The sequence below is a fragment of the Stegastes partitus genome, unplaced genomic scaffold, assembly GCF_000690725.1.
Source record: "Stegastes partitus isolate 25-593 unplaced genomic scaffold, Stegastes_partitus-1.0.2 Scaffold18, whole genome shotgun sequence".
Taxonomy (NCBI): domain Eukaryota; kingdom Metazoa; phylum Chordata; class Actinopteri; family Pomacentridae; genus Stegastes; species Stegastes partitus.
In genome coordinates, this window is record NW_007577749.1 from 841,171 (window position 1) to 865,936 (window position 24,766).

Below are 24,766 nucleotides of genomic sequence, written 5' to 3' on the forward strand. Positions count from 1 at the left end.
TTGACATTGACACGGACTTCTTTGTCAGAGTTACTGTTAATATCTCTGTTTGCTTGATGTAATGCAATGATCAGAAGTGCTTGCTTGTAAAGCAAGATCATAGTATTAGTATAATTTAGTACAAAATCATCTAAAGGTGCCTATGTTGACTGTATTGTTCGCAGGAATTTATCACATTAAGACTAGGGAGGAAATGGTAACGAGAACTACAACTCCCACAGTATATCTCGAGTGGTTGCCCTGGTAACGTATGACGTAAGTCCCCTTTGCTCTGGCCGTGCCTTGGACTGGTGTGATTGGAAGGAAACCCCGTGGACTACATTCAGTCGGAGAGGCTGAGAATCAGCTGTAGCTTGGCACGCCGACGCCAGTACTCAGGTAAGAAATGACCTATAGCTTTAAAAAGTGCGCTTTTAAGTTTCCATATTTCATTGCGAAGCCTTCTGACATATCTTCAAATATTTTGGTAATCGAAGCGTATTGTCTTTGGCTGGCTGTAGAGCTGCGTGTAGCTGCGACGCTCATCTAACTGAAGAACAATGGATAGCCTAGCGAACGTTACAGTGCGGGATATGTGTAATGGCTGGTTTCAAAAGAGAACATCAGACGGACAGACAGCGAAGGCGTGTCAGTGTCGAAGGTTGAAGCTCTGAAATGTAATCTAATTGCTACAAACGTTAAAATCTTTAACCGAAGTAATTAATCCGTAAATTGGTTAAGAGTGCACGTTGCTGGTTATAACAAATCGTCATTTGTAATGGAAATGTTTCGTCCTGGTGCAATACTAGCCGTCGCTGATTTTTCTACATGTATCATTTTAATCTCAGTTTAAGCGCCTTTAATGATTTCAAACTTGCTGATAGTGCTATTAGGGTACAATAAACGGAATGACGTTGTAAAGTAGTGTATTAGATGTGTTAGCTTCCGTCAGGTGTTAAGTAATTGGCGCATTAGGAGAACTAACAAAAGGGGCAAGTGTAATTTTATCACATGTGCCACTAGGCAGGCAGCTAGCTAAGTTACACTAAGATGCACACCTTTTTAAAGGCATCCCACGAAGCTGGGGCATATTTTTCGGTTCGAGAAAAAGTATTATGTGTTCATTTATATTACGAATATGACAGATTAGCTATGAAAATGAATGTAACCCCGAGTCCGTTTCTACAAGCTGTGTGACATGCAGTGCTTCTGTTTCAGGAAATAGTCGGCGCCATACTGAAAGCGGATCACGAGGGCCTAACTGTTGCGGTCGCCTTTCATTTACTGAATTGTATTTTTTCGCCAGAACTGTGGTTGTGAGGGAAAAGGGGGGCTTTTAAGTCAACGTCTGCCGAAAATACTTACGTTCAACCATGCTTTCTTTTTCCTACTTGAGTTTCTGCTTGATAGGCAAGCCACAGGTACAAGGAAGGGTGTGGTGTGTGAGCGTACGGGTGAAAGAGGAGGGCAAGTCTGCATTTGCCCTGGAGGCTTGCCAGCAATTCTGGATCAAGTTCTTCTTGTCCGTATCTGTACCGTGACTGCAGCGTGCATTCTTTTGGCGAATAGTCTCTTACATTTACACGCGACGTCGCGACGCAGACGATACGACTTTACTATTACGTAGTTTTATGTAGTAATGCCACATCGGGGGAAAAAAAGCACCATTAACGCGTCTGTGAGGTCATAGACATTTCTCACACAACGTGTCTTAGTAGTTCTGTATTTTAACAGAATATCCAGCTGACAACTTCTGAATCGGCATTTCAGTATTTTCCCTTTTCAGTTAATTTGGTTGCCCATTTTTATATATGTTGTGTAATGTGAATAATCTGATTTCATTTCTGTATCTGCTGACAGATGTTGAAGATGCCATGCTCCATGTATTGTAGAATGGAAAAAAGTGATTGATTCTGTGGAGCCCCTCTGGCTACTTTGAAAGGGTCAAATGGATATACTGTGCATAGACTGCCTTTATACTGTAAACTACAGCTAGCACCCTATTCCTCAGCTCTTACAAGCCTATACAACTATAAAACAACTGTATAACTTGCAGGTCAAGTACAGTGTTATTTTTTTTTATAGTAGCATTGCCGTTTTTCTCAAGTCACTGCTTATAGGCCATGGAGGTGTACTTTCAATTGTATGCTGCTATATGTTTGGTAATTGCAATTTTTCACATTCAGCCATCAAAAATGCTTTTAAAATGTTAAAAGCAAAAGTTTTTTTTAGTTTAAGCATGAAATTCACTCTTTTCTGCTCACTTGTCATGTTTTGTTAATTACCATTTCTATACTTTCTGTTCATTTGCCCTTCTGTGCCCCCTTAGCCTTAAGCTGCCATGGTGTGCATCAGTGTTGTTCCTTGTCAAAGTACTTCCAATGGACGCCAGCAAAACACTAGTTGCTGCAACATCAGTTAAACATGTGGTGCAGTGTAGCAGCTTCTCTTGGGATACACATCTGTTAATGTGTTCAGTTACAGCAAACACAAATAATTTTATTTTCCTGGTATTGTAGGTACCAGTTTGCTTTATTTATTTATCTTTAAATCAAAAATTGTATTTGTTTTTTCTGCACATATTTAATGATAGGTATTTCCTGTAAATGAATGGCAGTTAAAATACAAATCTGTTTTCTTGCTGTCTATTTACCTACTTAATTGACCTCCAGCTGTCTTTTTTTTCTTCTTCTTTTTTTCTTTCGTATTCTACAGTGAGCAGTCATGTCCGAGACATCTCAGAAGGATATGGTGCAGAGGGCCAAACTGGCCGAGCAGGCTGAGCGTTATGATGACATGGCGAGTGACATGAAGGTCGTGACTGAGTCAAGCGAGAAAGAGCTGTCGAATGAGGAGCGTAACTTGCTGTCAGTGGCCTACAAGAATGTGGTGGGCGCCCGCCGCTCCTCGTGGCGTGTGTTGTCCAGCATCGAGCAGAAGGCTGACGCTGGTGGAAGGAAGCAGGAGCTGGCCAAAGAGTACCGTGTCACGATTGAGACAGAGCTGAAAAAAATCTGTCAAGAAGTGCTGGTGAGAATCATATTGTTTGATTAGACAACAATAGCTGATTTTATCTGTCTTTTAAATTAATGTCTTATTTTTTTTAGTTTGATGACGATAGTGCATTTTTTTATTTCCAGCTTCATTAAAACAGAATAGGAATCCTATTTACTTATCCTGTAAGTTCTGTTTACTTACTTAGAAAAATATATGTATTCTAAATCAACTGGGACAAGTTGACCCTGTGCTTTTGCGTTCCTTAGACATAGTAAACATCACCACTTATGATGTTAGTATATCTGGCACTAGAATGCAATGTAGCTTTCTCATTATGCATTTTAAAGAGCCAGTGATAATCTGTTGAAAAGCTGCTGAAAGATTCTACTGTCCCTCCACGTGGACTGTTATGGGTTATTTCCACAGCAAAAAAATATTTTATGAGTAATTAGGGTTAAGCAACTAACATTGTCAAACAAGACCATTACAACTGGTCATATTCCCCTTAACTTTATATTCTGAAAGCTGAATGGCTCTGTTACACTGCAAGACCCTATTTCCTGTTACAAGTAGGGTCTCATTTTTCTTTTGACATGTAAGGTAGAATCTACAGTGTATCTATCTCCTGTTTTCACTGTGTCCTCCACTGATTGGCTGAGTTACAAAAAAAAACTCGGGGCAAAAAGGGCCTTATTCAGACTTTCGTCGCCATAGCAGTTTAGCTTGGAATTGTTAGAGTATTATCTGCACAACAAAGCCAGTTGCACACCATCTTCTTCTTGGAAAAAATAAAAACAGGCTATGCTTTACAAGGTTTGCCAAATGCTTTAGAATTAGTCCAGAATGTAAAAGTTCTGGGCACAGATCAGCTTGCACAACTAGCAGTGCTACTTATTCTACTGATTTGTAGTTTTACTAGTATAATAATATTTTTTGTGTGATTATATCTTGCCAATTTTCATATTGTTTGTACATATATTAACTCTATAGCTATCGCTAGGACCTCTACCACTCTGTTTTTCTCTCAGCCTGTGCATTATATTTGAGTGGTGACTCAAAAGGTCGTAATCCCATGACAGATGCTGAGCCACCGACGTTCTGGCTCGCTAACCTCCACTTCGACCAACAGCCCTGTGGGAGCCCAGCAAGAGTGGGATGAGAAAAACATAAAATGTGTAGACAAAGGGTGTAGGATAATGTTAGCGCTGATGCATACTGGAATTGAGCTAGTTTGTAAAGTTTCATCGAGCCAAGTCTAAAGACGTGTTTATACCGTTGGATAGTCTTCCTCAAATTTATTCATGTTGTTGTTTGGTTGTACACAAAAAGTGATAGAGGCCATTGGGTAAAGTCAAAAAGAGACCAGGAGTCAAAGGCATGACCAAGGCAAAGGGGGGCCATGCCTTCCTTCTCACGTTTCCATGTAAAAGCGTCTAAAGACCCAAGGTTCCCAATAAATGAGTACTTTATAGTATCACAGCAAAAAAAGATGATTTGTACACTGCATAGAGTTGTGGTAGGAAACTGCAAGAGCACAGCGCAATGCAGACAACAGAACCAGTATGAAATAGTGACTGAACTACATCTCATTGAGACTACACATTAACCAGCCGTCACTTCTAAGCTACTGCTATGAACCTCTAAAATCACGGTTTTATAACCGCAGTGTCATTTGACAAACTAAGTATGCAAAGAAGTTAACGACAATGACTATGCTGTGAATTCTGCTATATTTTCATACAATCTGAAGCTCTTATGAAAGTCAGAACAATTGCACAATACAGAGAAAAGGAGTTGCTTTAGCGTTCTTTTTGAGGGTAGTGTTACGTGATGTGTTTTGCTAACCAAACTTTTCATGCAATCTAATGCTGACTGATATATTACTGTTGCTCCACTACACTGCTTATTTGTTAGACAATTAAAACCGATGTGATTTTGTCAGGTGTGTTACTGGTTCTTTGTAATCAAGAAGAGTATCAGATTTAAAAATTGTACACAGGGTTTAGAGAAATGGAGACTTCAAGAACATGTGTTAGCAGGAAAACTACTCAAAACTATGCTACTTCATAACTAATAATTACTTCAGCTTCATATGTAAAATGGCAACAGAATAACGGGTTACAATGTTATGTGATGCTCTCATCTGTTCACCATGACATCAAGAACTGTTGTCTCCTCTTCTCACCCAGTTACACCTGCTATTTTTCTTGTTTTGTTAATCTTTCACAGCTCTTGAACTTCACCAAAGACCAAATCTAAAGTGTCAATTGTTATTGTATTCCAGCCACTACCATAATCTAGCCCTTTAGGTGTTAGCATATCCTTAACCACTGTGAAAATAGGTAATTTCTTGATTTGTGACAGTTCCTGTGTCTCTGCCAGAATGTATGTCTGTTAGAGCAGAATGTTAAAGTTAATTTTACTTTAGATGTTATTGGCAATCTGTATATCCACAAGCCAAACAGTAAGCCTGTAAGTAATAAGTATCATCTGCACTGACACCAAGGTACTTAAAGGAATAGTTATCGCTGCATAAATAGACTGTATTATCTCTTTCTAGTTAACAGAGTATGGAAACTGGCCATGCTTGCAACAGAACTGCTTCAGTCAGGGCTTTAGACTAAATGGTTCAAATGGGTTGCACTGGTGCACCTATTGTTTTCATTTAGGTGTACCATCACATATTAGGTGAACCCAAAAATGTTTCCTTGCACCTTTTAGAGGTACAATAATAGTAGTAACCAGTAGGCTTCTGTAGTGTGTGGTTGTGAAGAGGATGTCATGACACACTGATCTCTTGATGGTGATCTTCATTGATTCTCACAGTAACAAATGACAAACTACAACCATGTCGTATGCTGCCTGCTCAAGCTCATCTCCAACAGATGAATAGTAGCTACCAAAGGACTGAGAATGGACAGTAGGTGTGGAGCTAACAGCAGGGACTAGTGACAGGTTTACTATTGACTGGTCAGTGCATTCATAGTTAGTGTGGGCTACTGGCCTTCCCAGTACTAATAGTAGCTTGACGTCTAGCCAGACTTTGCTCAGGCATAGTATCAACCTCAACGTTTGTACAACTGGATTATTAAATGAGATGGGATAATGCTGTGTGATTGCTGGCCATTACCAGAACATTAAAATATCGAAAAACACAGCAGCCTTTTAATTCACTGTTGTCCCTTAAAAGGCAAGTAGTAACAGTAATCCTTTTGCTGTACTCTGCTTGTGCACAAATGATCATAAAGCTAAAATAGAACACAAAACTACAATGACTTAATCTTTAAATTTAATGTGACTCTCTTGTTTAAACCGTATTAAGGCTTAAAGTTGTGCATAATTAAGGCAACGCTCTTCGAGTGACAGATGGGTGCCTTCATAGGACAGTGTACAGCAAAGAGACGTTTGCATAGCCGCCACAGCTCCGCTCCAGCTTTACCTTTTAACTCATTTTTGAATTAGCTGGGAGTTCTAGCACCGCCAAGATGCCGACAACCCGAGCACCCTTACTGAGCACCGAAACCACTCTTCAGGAAATCTATGGGTGACATGAAAGAGGGTTGTCTCTCTTTATGTACAAATGGTTCCTCTCAGCTTAGAGGCTTTGGCATCTTTTGAATCTCTCTGTTCTCTGAATGTAACAGGGATGTAAAGTAAGATCAAATGGAATGCATGGTTACATAATTTAAGTTTAATATATTGCAAACAGCCCTGCTATGGTTATAGTTTGATTTTAGTTATGCCCTTGTCAGTGGCCCAGTTCTACATTCAGATCCCAGAAGGCCTCCCTGATCCCTCACATCAGTCTAGGAGAAGTCGCCAAGTGAAGGCTCTTATCAGCCTTGTTTATTCCTTTTATGTTCAGGATAAATGTGCTGTGTAATGAAAAAGGTCTTCCAGAAGTTTCAAAAATCCTTGTTTCATAATTCATGTAGAACACTGGTCTGTGGGAAGTTGTCTGTTATGACCCTACATTTTATTATTTTTCAGACCAAATCTTTTTTTTTTTTTAAACTTATGACTTTGTCTAGGCACAATTCAGCTCAGTTCATTATATTGCTGTTACGCTGTGGAGAGCATTAGCCAGGCCTGTAAAATATGCTGTCAAGCCATAATTTATAGAAATCAAGAGGCTGGGTTTCCTAAAAACACATCATCACTAGTGCTTTGAAGATTTTTGCTTCTTTGCTGCCTTTTACCTCTATATGGCACAGTTTTTTTTCCATGCCTGTTGGGGATAAACAACAAAGAAGCGTCCACATGGAAACTACATTAAAATCCACAGTTAAGCCATTAATAGGTCAGATCGGGACTTAAAATCAAGTATTAATTCATGTTTCATGGTTAATCCTCATTGTCCTATAACACTGTAACATAGCAGCTTACCTACACTTTTCAGCTAGTGTGTCATGGTACTCTCCTTCCAGTTGTTACAGTAAGTTACGCTGTTCCCTAGCATTTAGGTTAGCAACAGGAACAAGCTCAAGTGGTGCATGCTTGTGTTGTCAAGATCCAAGCTGGGCTCTCTGAGTGACCTACTTCCTCAGCAAAAGCTCATCAGGAGTTCAGCAGCCTGGCTCTTTCCTCTCTCTCCACCCCCACCATTTTTCATCCATCCTCCCATCCTCCCTCTGTCCTCCACCATCCTTTTACACTCTCAACCATCTTGACTCCCCACTCGTCTGTTCAGCCTATCTCTTTCTCCACCCCCATGCTTTTATGGTATCCACATCCACACAGATTTATCCGCCTTCAGTGGTCCCTGAAGCATCTGTGATGTAGCTTAGCCAAAGTCTCAGGCTCAAGCCCAGAGGCGACTGGAGGTAGCCAGCTTGTCTCTACTCTTATTTACGTGTGATGGGACTTGATGCCTTGAAATACTGGCTGTGATGTTAATTTGAATAGGTTGAAATACCAGCCACTGCTCCTCTGCAGTCAGTGGATAAGTGATGAATGTAAGCTATCAGTGTAAAAATACTATCTTTTTGAATTAATTGTGTATGTACATAGTAGATAAACCAAAGCTACAAATGAATGCTACTGATTTCAAGGTCTGCTAGCCACAAGTAAAGCAAGCTACATACATTATGGAATACAAGGTGTATATATAAAAATATGATAGTTTATAAATTCTGTTCCTTTCTAAAAGTCTGCTATGTCTGTTTTGAATTACAGGATCTCTTGGAAAACCATCTAATTCCCAAAGCTGAATTGCCAGAGAGCAAAGTCTTTTATTTGAAAATGAAAGGAGATTATTACCGCTACTTGGCTGAGGTGGCTGTGGCTTCAGGAGAGATGAAAGGTAAACTATGTTAATTCCTATTGATAACATCTGTGTGGGGAGTGGTGATGGTTAATTTCATTTCATTTTTTATGAGAGTATGTTTTGCTGACTGAGAGGCTTGATTGCCAGAACTGATAACAACTCCTAGCTTAGCCAAATACAATGTATGAGGTAAGATCCTAATAAGTGAACACGAAAGTGTTAGAATAAGCTTTGACATGTTTCATCAGTTAGACTGTCACAGTATTCTCCTCAATCAATAAAAAAGGTAAGATAAAAATATTTAAATACTAACACTTCCTATCATTGTTGGTGGCTTTAAATGGCCATGTCACTTTTATTTATTAATTGTTATTATTATAATAGATACCTGTAGTAACATAAAATTTAACTTAATGTTGTGGAATGTATTCCTGTATATTTGACTTGCCCTACAACAATTAAAAACCTTTAATGTGGCCTCAGTCAATCTCACCTTTACCTCTGGTCTACAGTAACCAGCTTAACCAATAGGAATATTCTGTTTCGAGTCCAATCATAATTTGTTTCCTTTTAGATAACCATTATTACATGGTTTTGATACAAAGCAGAGTCAGTTTCATTTAGATTCTCTTGACCTAGTTGCCCCCTAGTGGCTGTTGCGAGACATACCAGTCTCTGGTCTTGAATGCTGTAAGCTAATTTGCTCTGCTGTTTACAACAAGAAAGTACCAACCAGGGATCTGAACCCCCTCAGACAGTGGCAAGATCTGAGTGACCCAGGGATGATTAAGGGAACAGGAGAAAAGAGGGGAAAAAAATTGCCACAGAGTTCTTTATTTTTAGGCTTTGGTTTAGCGGAAAACAGTCAGATGAGGGGATATTCCTGAACTTTGCAGGGGATTGAGTTTTTTGTATTTGTTGGGACATACAGCAGAAACTTTCAACTTCTTTGGTAAGATACAGAGAATTTGGGAAGCAGATTGTTAGGCATCTAGTTTCTTAACTGACTAGTTTTGGCCCTTAACCTCATGCACATGCGTTCATAAAATCAGTGCTGCTTGATGTTAGGGTGACGGCGGTGCCTCTCTGTTAGGGCTTTTCCTGCGAACCTTGATACAGTGCCAGAATGCAACCAAAGGAACTTATGACATTGTGCAAACTTGTAGGTTTAATTTGCCAAGGGTGCATTTTATCTATGCACAAGCAATATGGGGAGTATGCTGTAGTTCCAGTGTAGGAACATTACTGAAATACATACTTTATAACACATTTAATTAGAGCCGGTAGATTTATTTTTGTGACTGGACGGAGTCAGGCTTGCTGTTTCCAGTCTTTAGCTAAGCTAGAAGACACCTGATTGTAGTTTCATATTTAGCCGACAGATGTGAGAGTGATATTGATCTTGTCATTGGCACTAAAGCAAAACTTTCATTCTCCCAAATCTTCCAACTATTTCTTTAAGCCACTTTCACATCACATTAGCTTTCAGTGTCTCCAGTTTTGCTGGTGTGTTAAAGGTGAAGAAAATGTTGACATGAATGTCCCCCTAATCTGTCCTTTAAACTTTTCCGTTTTTATTGCGGTGTAGCATCAATTGGATTCACAAGTGATGTAATAATTTTTTGACAGCTTTGACAGTTATATCAAGTCTGAGAGGGCCAACACAATGTCAAATGTAGTTTCTTGCTTAACACCCATTTCTTTGAGCACACATACATTGAGCAACTGAAGAAGTCAAGCTGGTTATCGCTGTTTTTTATGTTAAGCTTGTATGGCAAATTTTATGTTGATATTTTAGAGTGGACTGTTGCTTAGAGAGGACATAGCTGTTTTAACTCAGTTTGTACATCCTTGATTCCTTTCCTCAACTTCTCTCCTTGCTTATTTTTCTCTCTCACCCAAGATACGAGAAAGACACGAAGCGTTTAGTGTGTTGGGAAAAGTCATTTAATGCTTTTATATCAGGCTGACTGAATCTTTTAAGACTGGTTTCAGTGATGTGTTCTTTCTTCCTTCGACTGACTATATTAAGGTGGACAGTATAAGAAATGTTTAAGTAGTAAAACTCAAATCACCTCTCTGAAACAGTTTTAACAAAAACTGATCATTATATTATTACCATGATATTAAAATAAAATTTATTGCAGGACTGTTAGTTGCAAGATTACTGGTTACGCCAAGGTGACACTAATGCCAAGTTTTTTGTAAATCGTATTATACTATTAAATCTTATTTTTAAAATGTCACTTGTTAGTGTTTCCAATTTGCTTAAACTTGCAAAGCTCTTATACCCTTGCTTTTCTCTTTCAGAAAAAGAACAGTCACAGGAAGCCTACCAAGCTGCCTTGGACATCAGCAAAGATGGTATGGCGCCGACGCACCCAATCCGTCTTGGTCTTGCTCTCAATTTCTCAGTGTTTTACTATGAGATCCTTAACTCATCTGAGAAAGCCTGCCAGCTGGCCAAAGAAGTAAGTTCATGATACTGAATAACTTTCTTTTAACACTTGTGAGGATTTTAAGAATAATGCCAATTTATTAGAATCAAAATGCATAAATATTGTAACAAAACGTAACAGCTTGTTCTAAGCTCCCATCATTTTTCCATGTCTTAAAAATATGTTTCGAATCCTTTAGGCTTTTGATGCCGCCATTGCAGAGCTTGACACACTGAGCGAAGAATCGTACAAAGACAGTACACTAATCATGCAGCTATTGAGAGACAACTTGACAGTAAGTTGAAATCTTATACACTGGACTTATAAAATGCCTACACACTCTGACCACAAATATTAGAACTTTTTTTTTGTTTTTTTTTTTAAACAATTTTAGAGTCAGTCAAATGGCATATGTTGGAAATATTTGTTTCAAATCAAAATCACAATTTACAACACTACCGGTTGTAAACTGCAAAGGCTGCAATTTAGGATGTTATGTGTCTGAGCTAGGGTTTGAACAAATAGGTTGGATTTCATTTGGCCCGGTCAGTTGTATTTCCTTTATGTTGCTTCAATGACATTTCTTTTCTCAAATAATGTCCAAAAAAATGTTGAGAGTACCAGGACACAATTTTTAATGTATTTGGATTAACTTATTGAACACCTTTGACTGCTGGATGAAGTACAGCATGGTCAGTTCTGCTGTGATAATTCAATAGGTCTCTTAGGTCAAGCTAAACAATTATTAAATAAGTAAGATCTTTTAGTCCAGATTTATAACTGAACATGGATTAAATTTTTTTGGGTCACTAAAGAGTGAAGGCTAATGCAGTACACTTGCCTCTCAATTGAAATCCAATTTTTTTAAGATTGTATATTAATGAATGTTTTTACTCTTTTCTTTATCTTTTACTCTGCCCTGTTTTTGACCCTCCTCTCTTCCCTCTTGCTGCTACTTTTCTGCTTGTCCTTTCTTTCTTCAGCTGTGGACCTCTGATACCCAGGATGAGGTAGAAGATACACAGCAGGCTGCAGAATGAGCCAGACACCCATAGTCATTCCTGTCTGCCTTCCGTCGTCCTGGCTCATCTTCATCATGATCATCAACACTGAGACCACCTCATTATCATCATTGCCATCCAAGTCTCGCCATCTTTTTTCTGTCTTCTGTCTAGATCTCTCAATACTCATCTCACTCCTACCAGTTTACTATTTCTTCTTTTGTAGTAACTGTAGGGAAAGGGCGATGGGGAGGGAGGGTAAGTTTTAAGTGGTCTGGTGGAAGGATTCATGTGGAAGGGTAAAGATTGTTTGGGGTTGAATGCCTGGCTGTTGACCTTTTCTGTGTGGGAGCAATAGGGGTGTTTCATTATTATTGTGCTGGGAGAGATGATAGGTTCTACAATCACAAAAACATACAGCAGTTTGAGTTTTTACAAGTAAGAAAAATTGTTATACTGTATCCGTATCCTACTCATATGAACAGTCCTGTTTGTGAGTAACACTTATTTTTTCCATCACACAACTGTGGCTTCACTAAAACAGGAAGCTGGCTCCTCACCTGAGGAGACGGCAGATGTTAGTCTGTACTTGGCAAGAGAAGGGACAGCAGAGGTAAAGACAGTGGAGGTGTAATGGGTAGTGCTGGAAACGAAAGGCAAGATTTTGTTGGAACACAAAGGTTACATTCCATTTACTGTCACTTGCTCAACTTTCTACTCTGTTTATTTTTTTGGGGGGGTGACTTGCTTTTGTATTTCTATGTATCAATTACGAGGTATGAAAACTTTGAGGAACAAAAGAGCACACAAACTTGTATTGTTGCTGTTTTGTATGAGCACAGGAAAAAAAAAACAATCCCATGTCCTTATCTAGTTACTGCTTTATCAAATTAAGATTTTTATTTGTTTTGTCTTTTCTTTTTCCCTTCCAATACTTGCCTAAACTGCATGTTGGTAAGAAGTAGCTTGTGGAGAAGTAGGGAAGGTTGTTGGGCTTGTTAGCTTTGTCTTTTCATACAGGATCACCCAAGCATAACTGTTATTCAGGGGGAAATGTGTAATTTCATGTAAGTGGAATAAAAAAATAATAATTTAAATGTTTCAGCTTGTCTGTTTAAAGTGCTACATTGGTAGTCTTAAGTGAGCCATTAGTCCTCAAGTTGTTTAACATGCTTACCAAAGCCATCTATAATTCATATTAATGACTTTCAACTCTCAAGGCAAGAGTTCAACATCAGTTTTGCTGTTTGGTTGAGTTCAGCAACTACTTTAACACAGTGCTCTATTTTCTGTGAATCACTGCACAAGAATAAGTGAGTCATTTACAGGTGGAGTCAGTCACCTGTATTGCCCAGTAGTTTGATTAATTGTCTCCAGTGCAAATGCCTTGTTTGTGCTGCAGTACTTGCTGTGTTGCCATTGCTTTACACTGCTCTTTGGGTGTGTCGCCCCACTGCAATGACAGTCCAAACCAGGAGGGCACAGCTCCCACACAGGATTGTTCATGTTGTGACATGTTCAGCAGACTTTCCACTCTTCTAGTTTGTGCTACTGTGTAACCATGATTCAAGTGCATGTGATGCATAAAACATGCAATGCATTGTAAATAACAGTCATGTATGCATTGTTTCCAGTAGTCACAAATGATGGTGATGTTGCTTTTTCCAAGACTTAGCCCTAATCATCAGGTATAGCCTTGCGTAATTGAAGCAATGGCATGTAGTTTGTACTATTTGACCCCCCAGGTCGAAAAGTGCATGACCCTCATGGGAGCGAACGCAACTGAGGACTAAACGGTTTTACTGACTTCTTGCTGACTTGTTAACTGTTTAGTGTCGAGGTCAGCAGTGACGATAGATGAGCTGGTCTGTACAAACATGAGTGATCTTTCAGTAATCAACATTAGAATATTTGAAATAGTGCTTCAGCAATATAATTAAACAGATCCTACCAAAGCAGCATTAAATATGTACCAGAAATACTTTTTTTTTATATGGGAGATCATACACACAGCTGATGAAGAGGAATGAACCCTCAACTCCAGCCAAGGTGAATTTACAAATTTTCGCCATTTCTTTACCACGAAAAAAAGGCCATTTAAATAGTTTCCTATCCAGTTAGCATGTATAAAAGAAAACATAGAACATTGAAATAATGCTTTACAAGGTGAAAGGAATCATAAATTTGTCGACGCTCGAGGGATGTCTGCCGTAAAAAAAAAACGTTATCATTCTACACTGTACAGCGATATAACATTGAAGGCTAAATTTAGAGGGAACTGTGTAAATAAATTAGTAAGGCACTTAACAAGGATGCGCAGAACACTGATTACTCAAAGTTGTCATGCCGTGCAGAGAAAATCCGTAATGGTCGAAATTAAATATAAAATATCGCGAGATGTGTGACGTGAACCCTGGTGGTGAACGCGCCGTGGTTTCGACTGGAATCGGGAAACAACCTCCGCCGACCTTCCTTTCATTCCCGTAATCCGTCTGCGTAGGGTGTGCTCCGGAGCTAGTCTCGGCACACATTTTATTATTATGAAACAAACCAAAAGCTAGAGAGCACACGCAGACATATTTTTATAAGAAAAATAAAAATCGGTGAAGCAGGATTTGATTTGCCAACCTAAGCAACGGGAAGAAGTCGCTGCCTTCGAATACGAACGAAAGACGGAACGAGAAGAACGTTAGCAAGCTAAGTCGTTAGCCGCATTGTTGAAAGCGTGGGCGATTAACGTTAGCAGGTTATATTGTTAACCACGCATTTGACCTTTAAGGGATTTGTTCTTCCAGATATAATTGTGATTTGTAATATTTGTTTCGTACACTCCAGGCAGTTCAGCTTTGTAACTGACTGTGACAGAGTTCAAATTCCAAATCGTAAAGTCCACGAGCCGTATCGGCGAGGCCACGCTCCGACATTTTGCTAATCAGGCTAACTAGCCCACGTTGCTAACTGTTAGAGTATCTGTGCCTGCGCTCGTGTGAAACAGTTAGAGACCGAGGAAAAGGAATCCCTCCTTACTTAAGTTAATTTGTTAGATCGCCGTCTACACAATATCTAGGTAATAGAAACATTTTTTCACATTCCTTGAGAACACGCGTCGCCTGACATGAATCCCAGCGCGCCTAGCTACCCCATGGCCTCCCTCTATGTGGGAGACCTGCACCCAGACGTTACCGAGGCCATGCTCTACGAGAAATTCAGCCCGGCTGGGCCCATCCTCTCCATCAGAGTCTGCAGAGACATGATCACCCGTCGTTCCCTTGGCTATGCCTATGTCAACTTCCAGCAGCCTGCTGATGGTAGGTTTACCACAACGCACTTGAACAAGGAGTGAGTAACAGGGCGACGTGGTACTGGGACTCCATTTTAAACATGTGCTTTTCGTAGGCTGTTACAGTGTCCCTGTTTCCGTAAACTCTAGTGGTACGTTTTAGCCATTATGTCTCTGATTTCAGATTAATTTATGTCATAAATTTACTAACATGGCACGCTACAGTGTTTAACCTGTATACAAGTGAAAGTCATTGCCTATGAGAATCTTGAAAAGCTCTTAAGGTCCTTTTTTTGTGACATTTTTTTTAGCTGAGCGAGCCCTGGACACCATGAACTTTGATGTGATAAAAGGCAGGCCTCTCCGTATCATGTGGTCTCAGCGTGACCCTTCACTGAGGAAGAGTGGAGTGGGTAACATCTTCATCAAGAACCTGGACAAGTCCATTGATAACAAGGCCCTCTATGACACCTTCTCTGCATTTGGAAACATTCTGTCCTGTAAGGTAGGTAGAGCATCACTTCTTTCTTCTGCCTGTGTGTTGTGACAGTTTTACATATCGACCACTACTTTGCATGACTAAAGATTGCACCAGGTTGAACCTGATTTGCGTGTGATGTGTTTCGAATGCACGGTGTTTGTGAATGTCTATGACATCCTAAAATCTCCCCTTTCCAAGGTGGTTTGTGATGAAAATGGCTCAAAGGGTTACGGCTTTGTGCACTTTGAGACCCACGAGGCTGCTGAGCGGGCCATTGAGAAAATGAACGGCATGTTACTCAATGACAGAAAAGTGTAAGTGGGGCTACTGTTACACTTGTAGTTAATGACTGAGGAGTTTGATTAACATGCAAATTTTACATCTAATCAAAGTTTGTTTTTTGTGTTTAACTGCATCGTGATGTAAAACACATCTGCCAGCCATGTTTGATGTACTTCCTGTTTTCCTGCCACCGAGTTAAGACATCTCAGAGAAATCGGGCAGGTTTAAAAACATCTGACAGCATAACAATGCGGGTGCTTGAGTGTGTTTGAGCAGTACTGATTAGAATTATTACATTTCAGTCTAAAGCAGTCAGTTCAGCCATCACAAGAATTCCAGGTCAAGACTCAAAATGCTGGCAGTTACATCTTACAGACATGCCGTACTCTATAAAATATCCCAAAATATACCTTGAAGTTGCTAATGTTAACATTCCCAGTACAGGAGGACCCTGGTCACCCACTGCGTTTAATTCAGAATGCATTTACTAAATAATACTTATTTGCAGAATTCATTTTTGAAGGGTTTTTGTTGAAATGTGTGTTTTATTTTGTTTCCTATTATTAACAGATTTGTTGGACGCTTTAAATCACGTAAAGAAAGAGAGGCTGAGCTTGGCGCTCGTGCCAGAGAGTTTACCAATGTTTACATCAAGAACTTTGGGGAGGACATGGATGATGAAAAGCTAAAGGAATTATTTGGCAAATACGGTATGTAAGACAACATTTACAGCTAGGCACGCTACCAGTGTGATTTGGTCTATTAAAATGTATTAATTAGCAATTTTATTTTGTAGGGCCTGCCCTTAGTATCCGGGTTATGACTGATGAGAATGGCAAATCCAAAGGTTTTGGCTTTGTCAGCTTTGAGAGACACGAAGATGCACAAAAGGTGAGTGTGTTCTCTTTGTGGACTTTTGACCCTATCGGAGTCATCTGAATGTTTGGCAAGTGAACCACGTCTGCAGCTTACTTTAAATTCGTATGAGCATGTCTTGTGTTTAACTTGTTTCATTAGACTTCTGATTATTTCATTGTAGGCTGTAGACGATATGAATGGTAAAGAACTGAATGGCAGACAAGTGTACGTGGGCCGTGCACAGAAGAAAGGGGAACGCCAGAATGAGCTCAAGCGCAAATTTGAGCAGATGAAACAGGATCGCATGACCAGATATCAGGTTTGTTGGCCTTCTGCTTTATTGGTGCTGTTTTTTGTCTCAGTCCATAACATGGAAGTGATTTTTTTTTTTTTTTTTTAATGAGAGGTGTTGTACAGCTGTTTTGTCTTGTTGTTGCTGTATTTCAACCTGGGAGTAGCAAGGATATCAGAACAAATACTTGAGGAGAGAGTAGCTGTCCCATAAATATTGAGCTGCCATCCAAATACATTTTGACTAGTTTGAATCTACAAGACTTCAGAGTTGATTTCACTTACACTTTATTTTGTTTCTTAGTCCCAAAACATAATAATCTCATAATCTTAATGTTTTCAATATATCAGGGTGTCAATCTGTATGTGAAAAACCTGGATGATGGCCTGGATGATGAGCGTCTGCGCAAAGAATTCTCTCCATTTGGAACCATAACAAGTGCTAAGGTAAAGGCTTAAATACGACATCTGTAATATTTCATACTATTTTTTTGCTGATGTTTCTGTTTTAAAAATCTTTTCATGTAATTTTAAGGTGCTTAAAAAAGCAATGAATTATTGTAATAAATTCTCTTCTTCCATAGGTGATGATGGAGGGTGGACGCAGCAAAGGCTTTGGCTTCGTGTGCTTCTCTTCCCCCGAAGAGGCCACTAAAGCTGTAACAGAGATGAATGGACGTATTGTGGCTACAAAGCCACTGTATGTGGCCCTGGCTCAGCGGAAGGAGGAACGTCAGGCCCATCTAACCAACCAGTACATGCAGAGAATGGCCACTGTCCGTGCTGTACCCAACCCGGTCCTCAACCCATATCAGCCTGCTCCACCCTCAGGCTATTTCATGGCAGCTATACCACAGGTAGGTTTCTAACTTAAGCATTTTGCTAAGGGTGCATGATATACAAATTAATATTTAATGATTACTTTGTGACCTTGCTACTTAAAATCTGGCTGGTTAAATTTAATGTACCAGTCAGCTATGCTTTACGGTAGAAATCACAGCAGGAAAGTCACTTCTGTTTAACATCAGGCAATGAATAACTGCATAATAAGGTGGTGACAAATTTTCATCTTCATCCTTCTCAGGCCCAGAACCGTGCTGCATACTACTCCGCCAACCAGCTGGCCCAGCTCCGCCCCAGCCCCCGTTGGGCCACACAAGGAGTGCGTCCTCAGCGTAAGTGGTCGTTTGTATTTCATTTCATTCTATGCATTCGGAACTGAATCATTTGGTCCATTCTGTGAATTGTTTGCAACCTAATGCTCTAACGGAACTGTTAATGAGCCACCCCATTTGCCATTGAAATGTATGATTTCTAACTACATGAGCATGGATCTTAATTTTTTTCTTCTTCCCTCAGACTTCCAAAACATGCCCAATGCTATGCGCCCATCAGCACCAAGGCCCCAGACCTTCAACACCATCCGTGCTGCAGCTACCACCAACACACAGGTCCCACGCATGATGGCTTCCCAGCGTATGCGTAAGTGTTTCGTCTTTCACATCATAGAAATCAGCTGTATTTTGTTTCCCTGTCAATGCCAGTTAATCAGTTGACACTGTTTTGATCAAGTGCTTTTTCCCAACCTTCTTTACCTCAGCCACTCAAGCACTCAGCCAGCGCCCTGCCAGTGCTTCAGCCACCGCTGCCCCCGTGCGCGCCATGCCCCAGTACAAATATGCTGCTGGTGTGCGCAATCCTCAGCAACACATGGCCTCCCAGCCACAGGTCACCATGCAGCAAGTAGGAATACTAATAACTTTCATTTTATCAGTATAAGGCTATAGAAAAACATCAATGCTGTTAACTCATGAACATAGTGATTGCAAATTGGTTTAAAAATGTACAACTACTGGAGATTTTATAAGAAAGCTAATGAGGAGTGTAGTGCTTTTGATGATCAAAAATGTGAAATTGTAAACATTCAACTTTTACTTTACACAATGTAGCATGTTCTTTTTTTCTCACTAATCCAAAAAATAATCTAAAAAAACAAGTGATTGTTTGTGGAAACGTAATCTGTTAAAAAGACCTGAGTAGTGATCAAGGTTTGGTAGACAAATGCAGGTATAATTTTTGCAGGCACTTTTGCTGTGTCAAAATAGATTGCCGTCATTACTTATTAGTTGTGATTGTTGCTGTCAGTAACTTCAAAATCTGGCTGAAATTTGTGCCTGGACTCAAGCCTTGTTTTCCCACTTTAGCCAGCGGTCCATGTCCAGGGACAGGAGCCCCTGACTGCCTCCATGCTGGCTGCTGCCCCCCCTCAGGAACAGAAGCAGATGCTGGGTTAGTAAAAGATCTGCTCAGATCTTCAAGGAACACAGCAACAAGGCTGTTGGGAATCAAATAGAATTCTTCTTAGCCTGATTTACTTTATTAAAGTTAATGAAATGGTTGTTGACTGTTCTTCTACCTTTCAGGTGAGCGTCTGTTCCCCCTGATCCAGAACATGCATCCCAGTCTGGCGGGCAAGATCACTGGTATGCTTTTGGAGATCGACAACTCAGAGCTGCTTCACATGCTCGAGTCACCCGAGTCGCTGCGCTCAAAGGTCAGCTAATTTGTGCCTCTTTGAAATATTTGTTCCTCTAAATTGACATGATGGTCCCTATGTGAAATGTTCACAAAGTTTGATTGTATATAGCATAGGCTATTTATCTTTTTGAATGGTTTAATGGGAAATACTCCATATGCTGTGGTTCAGTAAATCCGTTTTTGTTTTAGGTGGATGAGGCTGTTGCTGTGCTTCAGGCCCATCAGGCTAAGGAGGCTGCTCAGAAGTCCACCACCCCTGCTGGTGTTCCCAGCGTCTAAGGTCTGTGGGAAGGAGGGATTAATATGCTCCCAATTATATAGGTTGTGGATAACACTAATGAAAAGAAAATACATAGTAGTATATTACAGTATGTCATTATTCAACGAACTGTATTGTAAACATTGATGTCTCTTTTTTTGTCTTACAGATAGAGCATTTTGAAACCTGCTTCACCGATGGAAAAAGAGAAAAAAAACTTAAACATTGAAAAACCTAAAACTCTGAAAACATCGCAAAATGATAAATTATTTCTTAAAAAAAGAAAACAATTGACTCTGCCAGGTCTAGGAATGGTTTGACTAGACCTTGATCATAAACAAAAATTTGTTGAAAAAAAATAGAAAAATAGAGAAAATTGTAAATTTGATTGCATTCCTCTGTTTTATGTCATTTTACTGTCAGTGCTCAGAATATCAGCCATGTTCAGGAAGGTGGTAGCTGAGCATTATGGAAGGTGATTTGTATCGTAAACTACTGGCTGTAATAAATTGTCGTTAAAAAAAAATTGCGTCTGTTTAATGACTTTTCAGCAGTGATAGCATGCAAACTATTGACAAACATTTAATTGTGAACATGAGAAAATTTTCTTGACAGAGTTGTGCTATTTGGGGAGATGTTTTCCTAAGAGTTGCTGTTTGCAGTCATGTGTAGTGGTCTCATTTTTAAATGTGATGGAAAATACTGCTTTCCACCAGGTGTCACTGTCATTTAGTGGTCAGTGAACTGCATAGATGTTACCTTGAATAATTTGAACCTGTACCTCATATTGTAGCTGTGTGATGTATCACTCATATTTGTTTTCTTGGAATAGACGAAAACCTACATCATATACTAATGAGGTATGTTAATTGTATTATTTAGTGCATACAGTGAACTTACATCACCATGGTGAAATGGCTACATTGTATGCAGTCCTGATTTGCATAGATGACAGTGTTTATAGAAAGTGGGACAGATTTACGTAGAGAATTGAATGGCAGCAGCTCACTTCCATACAATCTTGAATCTTACTGTAGAGTGCTGTTTTCTATAGGCAGGCTTGTTAAGTTTTTAATTTTTCAACAAAACTTTCCACCAGGATAAATACTTCATTCTGTGATACTTCAGGCTTCAGAACTGTTGATCAAGGAGGAATTGGACAAAGTGAAAAGAGGACAATTAAGGTTAATGGGTGACTGCATTTTTTTTTTTAATTTTTTTTTTAAAATCCTGTCTTTAAACATATTTTATATTTAGACCAGGATAGTTAGTGTGGCTTTTTTTGTTTATGTAAATGAGTGTGAAACCATGTGTGAAAGCCCTTCTCCATCCACTGTGAAGAAGGGACTGTACCCCCCAGTTGTCATGTGTCCTTGTTTCTGTTAGTGACCGTCTTCTGTTTATTCTATCTGTCTCCAAGCTTCTACAGTTTTTTTTCCTCTTTACCTTACCAGCTTTGTTTACTTTGCTGCACTTAAAATAGTTCAGTCATAAATATTAATAGCAGTGAAAATACCATTTCAGCCCATCTTCCCTCACTGAAACATACAAGCAAAGCATGCGACGTCTTGGAACCAACAAAGCCAACAAGTATCTACAGGATGAGGCATTAGGCCTTGAAGGAATATGGTAACAGCTGTTTCTTCCTCTCATTTATGGGAAACATGCTGTCAACCCAGTCTGCTTCGTGCCTGCTATTGATGTTTTTTCTTTTGTTTTTCTGAAATCTTTAAATTCAATCCTTATGCATTATCCTCAACCAAATATAAGAATACTATAGAATATGACCTGGTTTTCTATTGATACTCTAATCTACAAAGGGGACCTTTCACATGTAGTCTTTATTCAGACAGTGGAAGGAAAGGAAGTTGACTATGAAGACACCACTGTATGCAGCTTTATAGGGACAGCAGGCCTGTTCAGTGTCTCCCTCTGAAACTTCAGCACGACTGGCTCAAGAATGGCTTTAAACTGGACCAGACTGTGAACATATTTTAAAACCTGATACAGTACATTGCTGACCCAAAACAACTTTCCCAGGGATTTCATAGGATTATCCAGCTTTGACTCTAATGATGTTTGGTCATGTCTGTTTATGGTTCACAAAGCGAGGATTTTTTTTATTTTTTTTTGAGTAAATTCCTTTCATCTTCACTGTTTGATAGGTCCATATAAAGCACCATCAGTACAAAATGTGCCTTCTGTTCTCAGAGGATTCTTTATGCTGGTTCTCACGCTTCTTATTCATTTTTGGCTGATGAGGCTGTTGTGGAAACAGATTACAAAGTCCTGAAGTGTGTACATGAACACTTTGGTAACTACAGAATGTCCAGCATGTGTGTGGATTTTGCGTAGATTCTGAGCTGTACCTATTGGTAAAAAAAAACCCTCGGCTTACCCTAGATTCCTGCTATCACATGTTTTCCACAGTTTGTTTCTGTTTGTTTTGGTTGGCTTTCCTCCCTAATTAGGCTTTGCTGTAAGGAATACTTGCTTCAAGTAAACAGAGTGTTTGTCAGTGTAGGATCTAAGTGGCTGTAATAATCAGCACTGTAAAATTCCACTGCTTCGTTCGTCACTTCCTCTGGTGTCTCTTTAAATAATGATAAACGCACTGAGAGCTATCATGTAATCCTCTCTAGCTTGGATTAGGTTTGACTGTCTGGAGCTTCCCTGTCTGCCAGTTCACCAGCAACATCTTTCATGTACTACAGTATGTGCATAGTGATCCTATTCCTACTCAAGCCGTATTAAGAATAAAAAAAGGGAGTTTTATATATTTATGTAAGGCAAGGGATGTCCTTTATGAGCTCTTATCAGGTCAGCGTTAATGTACATATATATTGCACTCTAGTACACCATATTAGTCATATTCCATAACACTTTTCTTCATACTTGACAGTTCAAATTAATTTAATCTCTTTGGGATTTTATTTATTATTTTAAAATTAATTATCTGTATTCATTATTTTACTAAATGGCATAGATTTTATGTAGCAAGCCACTTTGTTTATTCCACACAATAAATGTTGCGAAGGAAATGTTGGATTTTCTTTCTATGTGATATAAATGCAAGTAATTCCTAAGTAATAATATTAATTTTCTTTACTTATGAGTTAGTCAACTGACTTTTAACAATGTGGCAAACGAAAGTGTGGCGGTAGTGTAGTGGTTTGGCCTAAATCTCGCGATGTGATTTGAATTTCTGAGCTAGAACGGGAATAGCGAACAACAGAACGAGCTCTTAGGAGCTGTTGTCGTTCGAAACGGAGCGGATAGGTGGGACCGAAGACGGAGGAAAATAAGTGCCAGTACCAGTGGGGAAGTAATTCACGACACTGCAGCGAGACCAGCGATTAATTAGTTTAAACGTTTTTGAAAAGCTGAGCGCTACTTCTTTGTTGCTGTCTCAGGAACAAGTGTCACTAGCAACAGACGGTACGTTCTCATCGTTTCTAGCTAACCTTGCTAGCCAGCTGCTAACGTTCGCTGTGTTTGGTACTTAGTTAGCTGGCTGGCATTCTGACCGTCAGCAAGAGTGGCTGAACGCTGTGGAAAATTTCCTGTGGCTCACAGGTTTGTTTTGCTAATATTATGTACCTGGCTTTCTATCTGAACAGGTGTACCACATAGTGATAACTTGATAGGTAACACAAACTGGCATTGAACACAGCGAACTATGTAGCTAACCTAGCTATCGATCTAACGGTATTGAGAAGTTTAAGGCAAGGGACAGTATAAAACGTAATTCCAACTGTTTCTGTTATCATTGCTTTTTAAATCGCAATAGCTGCTCAAATCGCTAGATTTCAGTTTTTGGCCAGATAAGGGCGTTGAGCTTTAACCAACATAAAGTGCTGCAGTAGTGTGTTCCTGGATATTAAGACACACACTGCAAGCAGCACGAGAAAAAGTTCAGATTTGACACAGTTTTGTAACGGTATGTCTTTTACACAGACATTACACTGCAACATAAACCAGGAATATGTGTCAGAGATAGATTTGAGAAATGTCTAAGGTAAGTTTCTAGCTGCTTAGTGCTTCTCCCCAATTATTACATTAGCTTTGTGTATTTTATGGATTTGTATTATAGAATTTGTCATTCAACCAGACATGCAACTGATTTGTTGCAGCCTTTGATGATATTTTTAATATTTGCCAATCCAAAATAAAGATGAGACTGCCTCCCACTTTGGAGCTGCTGTATACAAACTGCAAATGTGGATTTGCAGTGTTAACACATTGATGACTAGATTCATATTCACAATGAGGCTATCAGTCCTATCTGATAAGAATAAGCTTTAGCAGGGAGAGAAGAATTATCATCGTCTTTTGGTAAACCTGTTCAGCATCTCACACAATTTTTGAACAGGACTTGGATATCAATATCCTAGAAACTCACCTATACAAATGGAACTGCAGTTCTTGTACCATCTGAAGTTGGTTAGAACTACTCTGATTCAGTGTGCAGCTGAACAGCTCAAAAATGTGTAGTTCTGATACCTTTGCTAGTTACAGCCCTAATCCTTGCCAAGTTTTCCATTAGAGTTGTGAATGAGTTTTTGCCTTTCTGAAGACATGTATTGTGTTACAGAGTATAGGTATCACATTCTTAAATTCCAGTTGAATTGCAAATTGGCAATAACAAGTCATTTAATGAACCATTGCACACTATGCTATTGTAGTAAATATTTACACACTCTACAGCAGAGTGGAAATTGTGTACTACTTCTTCCAGTGGTCCTCCAGTTTGCTTATCATCCTTGGCTAAGAAAGGCTAAACACTTTGTTCATATGTTTTGGCACACACTGTTCTTGCATTTTTTTTTTTTGGTATTAGGCCTTTTGAACAATCTGTGTCTATGCATTTAGCCTAAATGCAGGAAGCAGTTTTTTGTCTTGTGAAATTTAAAATAGTTGATTGTGAAACTTGCTCTGTTCAGGCGTTTGTCTGTATTGTTTTTGACAATTTAACTACCCAGTGTTGCCAACACTTAGCTGCTGTTACAAAGATATTTGTACTATAGCTACCAAATAAATGGCTTCCAAAGATAATTTGCAGTGTTAAAAACTTGTTGCTTATAGCAGCAACTAAC

The 24,766-nt window shown here is 39.3% G+C and overlaps 3 protein-coding genes across 3 annotated transcripts in view; all 3 read left to right on the forward strand.

Annotated features, from left to right (window-relative positions):
* The first annotated feature begins 291 nt into the window (after positions 1 to 291).
* Positions 292 to 12,778, forward strand: LOC103364795 (14-3-3 protein zeta-like). Its single transcript, XM_008292056.1, has 6 exons — positions 292 to 378; positions 2,695 to 3,009; positions 8,152 to 8,278; positions 10,553 to 10,713; positions 10,880 to 10,975; positions 11,664 to 12,778. The coding sequence occupies exons 2-6, from the start codon at positions 2,704 to 2,706 to the stop codon at positions 11,718 to 11,720; spliced, it is 747 nt and encodes a 248-aa protein (XP_008290278.1). The 5' UTR covers positions 292 to 378; positions 2,695 to 2,703; the 3' UTR covers positions 11,721 to 12,778.
* Positions 12,779 to 14,121: 1,343 nt separating this feature from the next.
* On the forward strand, positions 14,122 to 20,196 carry LOC103364803 (polyadenylate-binding protein 1-like). Its single transcript, XM_008292065.1, has 15 exons — positions 14,122 to 14,989; positions 15,273 to 15,466; positions 15,641 to 15,756; positions 16,295 to 16,434; positions 16,521 to 16,615; positions 16,764 to 16,901; positions 17,225 to 17,320; positions 17,458 to 17,730; positions 17,958 to 18,048; positions 18,233 to 18,355; positions 18,474 to 18,616; positions 19,078 to 19,162; positions 19,297 to 19,427; positions 19,601 to 19,691; positions 19,840 to 20,196. The coding sequence occupies exons 1-14, from the start codon at positions 14,797 to 14,799 to the stop codon at positions 19,688 to 19,690; spliced, it is 1,908 nt and encodes a 635-aa protein (XP_008290287.1). The 5' UTR covers positions 14,122 to 14,796; the 3' UTR covers position 19,691; positions 19,840 to 20,196.
* Positions 20,197 to 22,913: 2,717 nt separating this feature from the next.
* The window catches only part of LOC103364815 (E3 ubiquitin-protein ligase RNF19A), a 28,489-nt gene continuing 26,636 nt past the window's right edge, over positions 22,914 to 24,766 (forward strand). Inside the window, exon 1 of the mRNA XM_008292076.1 lies at positions 22,914 to 23,108. The gene's annotated coding sequence lies outside the window, so the exon portion shown is untranslated. The remainder of the gene's footprint in view (positions 23,109 to 24,766) is intronic.